Genomic DNA, 9,265 nt, shown 5'->3' with positions numbered 1-9,265 from the left:
CACAGGCAATGGGAATTCCTTCTAGACAAGGTTTTCAATAGGCCTACAACAAAATCATAAAACAAAAGATGTTTCTCAGGCTAAGTAGCACACTGTGCACTTCAGCAAATAAATAGTTTACCGAGATAACTATTGCTTACCAAGACAGCAGTGTCATTTAAGGAGAAATAGTACAAACTAATGTCACCAAAAGTCTAAATTCATTCTTTATTTTATTTTTTTAAGAGAGGGAAAAATAGACAACAAAGCTTTAAATAACCGGTATTATCAATTTGTATTTATCTCTCAATTGAATAAATGTAACGGTAGTTACCTCACCACTGTTAACAATATTTGACCCTCCTATTACATTAATATGTTAGTTAATTTAATATTCAAACTCGTGTACATGTTGCTCGAATTCGAGCAATTTCAAAGTATTACAGAATTTATTTCAAAACGAAAAAAAGTAATAATCAATGAGTTTAAAAGAGTCAACTCAAAGATCACCAGTGTGTAACTGCTGGAGATACTCACGATGTATATACAGTAGTCAACAATTCCTGTAAATATTTTATCATATTTCATAAATTGGTATTGCTTTTTAATGTTTCTACAAATGTTTCCTGACTTATAGCTGCATAAGGTTGTCCATGTTTATCTTATTTATTGATAAACCTATGTATGGCACCACCCTTGTCGCCAGCAGTAAGTTAACAAATTTCAGTAATTTTTTAATAAAGATAAACACTTTTTTGATCATATTAAGGACTTCCTGTTGTCTGTAACAATTTTATTTGTTCAATCGGCGTATTTTTATTTATTTAGCTAAATAAAACATTTATTTCATTGAAGTAAACTAATATAGGCCTATTTATATTCACTGTACTGTGTATAACAAAATATCGATTGAGAAACAAACAATTACACGTAATAAGAACCTCGCTAGTCCGCTGCATTGTGATAGCTGAAAATCGTCGGAATGAAAACCGCCCCTACAAGATACAGAAGTTGGTATGCCTGCAGTGCCCTCCACAGCTGCGCGCGCCGCTGGCACTGCCGCTCAACACACCCCCACCTAAAAGACGAGCAAGTGGTAAGTCGGTCGGGAGGATTGACGACAAGTTGGTTTCTCGTATATAATAATTTAGATTTACAGGCCGGTCAACTGGACTGACGATGAAATAACTTATCGACGTACTGGTTTTCAGTATTTATCTATTTAATTAAAAAAGACGGTCTAGTGGCAAGACGACCAAGTATCTTGTCGGTCAACTGGTGGCCCCCCCGTTTTTAGGGGAACATTTTTGAATAACATTATTGGTCTTTAAAGGCTTGAACATTTAGTCACTAAATCATATTTCGTACATATTTTCATATTTTTATGTAAGTTAAACATATGAAGTACTTTTTCCTAAGAGAATTTTATGAAAGATAAACATTTAATTTTACAAACAATATCCTATTTTGTATGGACGTTTTTTATGGTGAAAATGAAGAGGATGCCTTCATAAATAATTGTTTGATTGTTAATCACAACCTGTTAAATGACATTGACTTGTAACAAATATGATAACTTAAATTAGATTTCATAATAGGATGTTATGTATGTTATAAGTAGTTAATAGGCCTAAAGGTATTATCATAATGATTCCCAGTCTTTGTCAATGTTTAACTTAACACCATGATGTAAAGATTAGTCAAGTATCCTTAAAATCAATCAGTTTAAACAAACTTCAGATGTATCAAATCGCCTCAGCTAAATAATACCGTAGTTTTTTATTTGCAAAGTAATAAAGGGATGTAATGAATAGGGTTACCTAAACATTTGTTTGTGTAGGTTTAACATTTCAGCTGTGTAACATGAATATTTAGTAAAGATGAATGATAATAATTGTCAAATTAGCTCTTATCCATTGAGCGAATGTTTTTCAAACTTATTTCGAATTAATGTCATGTTTTGAAATGGTTTTAGTAAGTTACCTTGAACCAAAACTTGTCGTGATCCCCTCAAGGCCTAGTCTGCAGTAACAGTTGCGAACTAGAACCTGGAAAAAATACCTTAAACCGTAATATTTCAACATTTATAAGACTCCTTCTCATCATGGTGTTGACCACGTAAAAACACACTAGAAACCGCTGTATGTTATTGTAGTTGACTGGCTCAAAGTTAGGAAGTGTTTGTACAGGTTTACTTTGTACATATCTCGATGTTCTGTTAGCGATGTGCTTACAAATTGTACCATACTGTAACGTCGTAGAGACTGATAGGCGACCCAAGCCAATACAGAGTCTTCCACCTTCTCCTCCTCATTGTAATGATTATCAGTTACTCATAGAGCTGGGTGACCAGTGACAATCCAAATCCATATACTTCAATATTTCAACCATATTTTAGAGTAATTTTTTTATTTGTTGCTTCTTGGTTAGTCTTGTAACTTTTTAGAGGGGTTCATTCAAAATATTGTGTATTTCTTGATAAATTGAATGAAAATTGCTTACTCAGCTGAAAAAGTTTAGCATTTCAAAAACAATCTTTCGGTGTTTGTATCGTCGTGGACACTGGATAGGCAACCTTGGTCCAAAGGTTTAGGCTTGTGTCCTAAGCCAAGTTTTGTTCACCCGTATGTTTGCCGGTCTTTAATTACTGCTCTATTTTTTTTTTTTTTTTTTTTTCTCATATCTACGCCAGTGGCATTTTTATTACTTTATTACTGCCGTTCAAAAAGGTTTACACCAAAGGGGATTAGAGAGCCCAGTACTAACAATTATATTTTAAAAGTACAAATATAACTAAAAAATAAACAAAAGTGATATTGTGGTCTCTCTTAAGGCGGCTCCAGACATGCGCCATTCACCAAGCACCGAGAAGTGACCCGCTGAATCGTGAGTACTGTCTGTGGATACGTCTTTGTCAATGTGACAACCAGTAAACATTTGTGCTCGTGTTTTCCCTTTCATTGTCGGTATTTTACACACATCAATGTAAACGAATATTTTATATTCTTGAAACGAACAATTGCTCGGAAAACAACTGTAGACGTCTACTCGATAATCGGCGAATAGCAAGACAACTAGAACTCCAAACGTAAAATATTTTGTGCTTGGCGACTGGCGCTTGATGTCTGGAGCAGCCTTTATAACTTAACTGTAAATTTGAAACCCTACTGCACAAAAATCTGTCAAAGTTTAAATATTTTTATCTGCAACCGTAAAATATAACAAATAAAATGTATAGTTGTATAATCTAATCATAGATCAATTTTCATGAAATTTGCTATCAAATTACCAGAACCTTTTTTAGAAACTACAAACCGCATTGTTTTAGGTGTGCTTGTAATAGTGGGAAAATCACTTTTACTCTTAGACTCCCTAGTCCCTAGTCCTCTTTTGTTTAAATCGGTTGAGCAGTATAAAGGACACACCAATTTTATTCTTGTAAACATTTTATCCTATGTTGAAACATCGTATCAGTGTTTTAAACAACTTGTGGCCTATTATAAATTTCTTTTTTACACTGAGATACTTAACTTAGATCATGGAATGAGGGAGGAGAGACTTTCCTTGCTTTCCTACTTACTCTAGTCCTTAAAGCTTAATATATTTTGTGCTGTTTTGGAAGTAAATTTTGATTGTATGTGGAATAAAACATTATTTATAGATTTTTTTGATCATTTAATATGACTCCTATAAATTTTCAAACATGTATTCCTTCAATATTTCCTACTAGCCACGATTTGTAATGCATTAGTTCTATGCATTTGTTAATTAATACTCGGATGCATCGTTTTGTATTGCGCAATGTTAAAAGTCAGAGTAAAGTTATAACATAAGCTAGATATTAAACATTACTAATTATTACTACCATATTTGAAAAATATGTATTTTAAAAGATAGTTGCAGCAATTTTACACAGCTTTTTCATGCACATTTTGCATACTAAATGAAGAGGAAGTAAAATAAGAACAAATAGTGTAAAAATATTTATACAACAATGAAAAAGTAGATACATAACTTATATGAATACAAAATCAATAAGACCAAACAGAATAAAAAAAATACAATGTAGAAACAAATATAAATACAATAATATAGAAGCAGCTATTCAATGTAAATCTTTTTAAAATTATTTACATTAGACTAGATTATGAGGACACACAAGATGCACCAAACAAAAAAGGGGGTTTGTGTTAGAATAAAACTCAAGGTTCTCCCATACATTTCAAGGAAACTTTGTTCAAAGCACCTAAATGAAAAAAAAATCCACTAATGTATACTATTACAGTTTATTAGCGAGTAAATCTTTGACTGAATATTATAGTGTATTTCTGTTTCTCTTCCATAATAAACAAAATAATTTTAAAAAATCAACAAATTATGTAAAACAATTTTTCAAATACACACTTTTTCTCAAAACATCCTAAATCACTGAGATGCACAACAAATTTTGCTTGGAAAATTTGAAGAATTTAGATTGATTTCATCATTTCATAGCTCCAAAAAATGGATAGATAAAATCTTTCTTTTTAGAAGTCTGCCCTCTGTTTAACACAAAGTATATAAACGCTTGTATTCAAGAGTCCGACTGATGTAGTCGTTACTACCATTAAAAACATAATCCTACCGAGCATGGGAGTATCTTTGGTAGTTTTAATTTATTCAATATCGTTAACACCCTTGTCATGAAGGTTTGGTTTTTGGTTTATTAAGTTGAAGCATTAGATTGCACAACACTAGCAAATTGTTAATACTGTTTCACTGCGTCACTGCGCTGAAAACTTGCTTCTCATTGGATGACACAGACTTGGATCAATATATTTACATATATCTTGAAAGTAGCATTTGAAGTAGGACCAACCAAACAGCTTATGTTCAAACGTCAAAGATAGCATTGTAGGGGGGTGGAGGGACGTAGACCAACTCTGGTTTCGTGATGCTGTCATAGCTCGGAGGTCTCTCTCCAGTGATCAAGAACAGCTGGCTGTTGACACTAGTCAGAGTACGCTAGAACAACAGTCCCGCCTTACATTAATTATTGAAGTTTATATTAGTAAGTAGGGATGGTCAAGTCTCGAAATTTCGGGAAATTTTAAATCTCGTTACATGAGACGAGATTTCTTTTTGGCCGAGATTTTTATCGAGACGAGAATTAAAAAAAAAAAAAAAAAAAAATTAAAAACGCCTGCAGAAAGTCAATGCAATACCCGCAATACAGGAGCGTGTTGTAGTTGCGTTTCCTTTGAGAAGGCGTTCTTATTTAATTAATTCTTTAAATGTAAATATTACTTTTTATTTGAATAATATTACTTTAATAACATTTGAGAAGTTTTGTTAAGTGTAAGCAGTGTAAGGAATGTTTTATTACTATAAAAAGTCAAAACAAGTAACTATTTTATAAAAATTAATATTGCTTTTATTTTATGATTTATTTTATTTTGGGATAAGTTGAACTCTATCCTAACTGATATCACTATGTTTCCTAATCGTAGGCATTTTTATTAAGTTAAGCGTGATTAATAAAAAAATGTTATGCTGATGTTTTTTAATAAAAGATTGTAAATATTCTTGCCTATTATCATTATTTTTGTATTTAAACAGTCATCTAACAATGTTACAAAATCAGGTAAAAATTTTGAACGTGCATTTCCCGTTGTGTATGAGAAGGGAAATCCCGTCTCGATCTCGTCTCGAAATTTTATGAGAAATAAAAAATCTCGTCTCGTCTCGTCTCGAACTAAAAATCCAATCTCGTCCATCCCTATTAGTAAGATAAAGTAGCATGCTCAAGATTGACAAATTATTTTATTGAAGTTGAAGTGTTTCATTGCTTGAAAACTTAATGACATTTTCCATTTTGAGTTGTATGAAAAGTAAAAACAGTCTACAGTAGACTTTTGATTATATCTTCTGTGATCAAATCAAAACAATACTAACAAACGTATTTAATGTTTTACAGTTTTGTTGTGGCAAGGCAAACCAACCAATAAAATGTTTTTATTATCACTACTGCTTGTTTGAGGTTGGCAGATTTGAAAGAGTGATAATTAGCAAACAATCGTCTTTCATTGCTAAGTATTAAATATCTGGCATAACCGTAAGTCGTAACTATTAAATTGTTAGTCAAAACAAAATAATGACTGTACCTTAAGTAACTCTTAACTAGTATAAACTATTTATTACCGAGAGTCTTTACTGGGGTAACTTTCCAGAGGCTGCGCAAGTTTCAACCTCCACAATGGTACATACTGCTACGATACTCATTTCCACAAGCTCCTAACCATCGACTGAGAGCCGGCTGGTTGTTTACACTCTGCAGTACGAGCCTGCAGAATCAAAAAACCAACTTTGAAAGCTTTCTATGTAGACTGGCCCGTGTTACGCCTCTGACACTTACCGGAGGTGGGGGTAAACGTACGATAGGCTGGAGGCGGTGACACATGTACAGACAGGTTGCGATACTCATCAGCAGTAGTGTGAGGGAGAGAATCAGTACGCGCCAACGTTGCTGAGGAATCTCCTGCCAGTCGTCCACCATGCTGAGGTAGAGCTGGTAGCTCAGCACCAAGGCTAGACTCAGCACCGTGACAATGCCACACAACTCCAACTGCTCATAGCGACACTGCAACAACATTGTTGTGTTATATGCCATGGTCGGATTAAGGAAACAGTCCAAACCCTAAGATAATGACACAACAGGCCAACATTACAATTCAAGTAAGGATATTTATGAGATTCCCAACCTGTCGTAACTAAAATCATTGATTATTTTTTCTAAATACTTATTGGTGTATATCGATACCATTTTGGCATTAAAATGTTTTTACTTTCTAGTGTCGACCTTTAGTTGGATAGTATCATGATTGGCACCTGCAGGAATTTGTGTTGAGGGAGGGGGGGGGGGGGTTAACGATCAGTAACTTGTCTCATTCTTGGGGTTGAAGGAAACGGCTCTCAACAAACAAGTTAATGTAAAACGCTTTAAAGCATTATTAAAGTTTGAATTGCCCTTGAAATACTGTCTTGATTGTGGCTACAAATCTGTTTATCTATACTTATTTAATACGCAAGCAGATTTTTTGTGACAATTACTCCTCCGAAACTACTGAACCGATTGTCATGTTTTTGGTGTCATTGGAAAGAGCGTAACGTGAAGTTGTGCAGGAAACTTTCTGTTTAGGGAAATAATGAGAGACTGAGGCCATGGAGCCCTTTAAAGTTTCGTATTTCTCCATAAGATTAACATTGGAAACAAAAATTGTTATGAAACTCCAGCTGTTGTCAGAAATCAAAAGTGAGAAGAAGAGCATATATGTTAATTGTAAACAGTCAATAAGTTTGCTAATTTTCAGTTTGCTGCAAACTTGCTGACTTGGTTGAAATTCGTTTTAAAATAACGCCTGTAATACTCAGCAATTGCTCGAATTCGAGCAACAGGGACACTAGTAACATTAAAGTGCATAGTGAGTCTTAAATTTAGTTTCTAACAAATTCACTCCATATTCAACCCATACAGGCATTCCAACTTAAAACATAATAATAATAATAATAATATCTTTATTGCCGTGAAACAAATACAAAATTGCATGGCATCCGTCAACATTTAATACAGGTACAACAAGCGACAGCAAAACAAATAAATACAACAGCTTAAAACAGTTAATAATACGAATGATTAAAAAAATTACACAGAACTTGTCATTTGATTGATTTAGAACCTCAGAGCAGCCGAACACTATCTACTCATTTGTGTCAAAAAACTCACCCACAGTGTAGTATTCTTTATTAATCAGATATCTTTTTAAAATCCGTTTGAACCTTTTTTTTGTTCCTTTCTTTCCTTATTTTTTCAGGAAGACTATTCAAAAATCTCACCCCCGTCTGAGAGGGCAAGCTTGAGGCTGCACGGGACCTGTTTTGGGCCAACCTATATTGTTCTCTGCCTCTAGTTGAATACGAGTGAATGTCCTGGCCTTGTGTTAGGCTGCATTTAAATTTGGAAAACGTGGCAGCTTCCAAGATATACAGAGAGGCAAGAGTAAGCAGGCCTAGCTCCCTGAAGACATTCCTACAAGACTCTCGCACCTGTAGTTTAGCCACTATTGCTGTACTATTACTGTACATGTAACCAAAATTGTGTCATTGCCATAAAGTAAAAGTGATATATTTCTACAACCCAACTGTGGTTTCTTTGTTATACAATTATGAATCAATGATTACGTAATGAGATTATCACCACTTCCTAGATTTACATTTTGTCCCTTTCAGTAATATTTGATAGGATTTTAATTTACAATGTCCCACCCAATTTCTCTCAAACAATGATGCAAAGCAGCATTTTAAAGATTTGATTACAAAATAAAAGCTATACAAATTTGGAATGCAGAAAAAGTAGAGGTAATATGTTATACTCATTTTGAACATTGCAGTTATTGTAACAAATGTAATGCTCATTTTCAAAGTCATTCCTTTGTTTTCACACTCATAAAGTAAAAAGGTACGATTATTAGTAATGTAATTAATTATTATTTTTTATTTACTGTAATTCAGATTTACTTAATAACCCTATGCTTTAGTTATCAATTATGAATTATACGCGTATAGGCCTACCACAGTCCACAAAGTACATTTGATCAAGAAAGAAAACATAATCAGAAATACAAATAAATATAAAATCTTGTAAAAAACTTACTTTTGCTGCCTTAGCAACTCGGGCAGCAAGCTCAGCTTTTCCGTTTAGCACCATCCCAGATCTGAATGTTCCACTTATAGGAAATTTTGGAAAAATGATGAGACCGCGAGAAGAGGTTTGATGTGTACCAGGCTGAGACGAGAGAACAACTAAACTGAACTGAGGCTTTCAGACCGTCCACCACAGAGCAAAGGTCCGTGTTTATCATCTTATGCAATATTTGTGTAGTTATCTGAGAAACTTTCCAAATAAATCTTTAAAAAACAAGTGATTGTGTCTTTTACGAAGAAACAGGTCGCCGATTTTTGATGAGGTATTTTACATTAGTCATCAAAACAAATACTTGTATCTATTACAGAGATGTTAAGTAATATGGTAAAATTTGTTTCAAGGTTTATTGTTACTATTTTACATTCATACTGTCAATAAAACAATTGATTGAAGTAAAAATCAAATCGCTCCAAAATTTGATTTGTGATCAAAATATCTTTATTCACATCTGCAAATACATATTTAAATTAGATTCTTTCATAATTCAATCATACTATTTCAACATTATGCTGTTATAAATTTTTAAGATCTAATATTTTTTCTGTT

At 33.4% G+C, this 9,265-nt stretch overlaps 1 protein-coding gene across 1 annotated transcript; it reads right to left on the bottom strand.

The window, feature by feature from the left end:
* Positions 1 to 3,965: 3,965 nt before the first annotated feature.
* Positions 3,966 to 8,831, bottom strand: LOC128992392 (uncharacterized). Its single transcript, XM_054415948.1, has 3 exons — positions 8,669 to 8,831; positions 6,374 to 6,598; positions 3,966 to 4,983 (listed from the first exon to the last, which is right to left on the bottom strand). Exons 1-3 carry the CDS (start codon positions 8,720 to 8,722, stop codon positions 4,852 to 4,854), a joined length of 411 nt encoding a protein of 136 aa, XP_054271923.1. The 5' UTR covers positions 8,723 to 8,831; the 3' UTR covers positions 3,966 to 4,851.
* Between the last annotated feature and the right edge of the window lie 434 nt (positions 8,832 to 9,265).

This window comes from Macrosteles quadrilineatus, unplaced genomic scaffold (genome assembly GCF_028750875.1).
Source record: "Macrosteles quadrilineatus isolate MER2022 unplaced genomic scaffold, UCM_ALF_1.0 Scaffold_4__1_contigs__length_99947679, whole genome shotgun sequence".
Classification (NCBI taxonomy): Eukaryota; Metazoa; Arthropoda; class Insecta; order Hemiptera; family Cicadellidae; genus Macrosteles; species Macrosteles quadrilineatus.
This window is presented reverse-complemented; position numbering and strand designations above follow the sequence as displayed.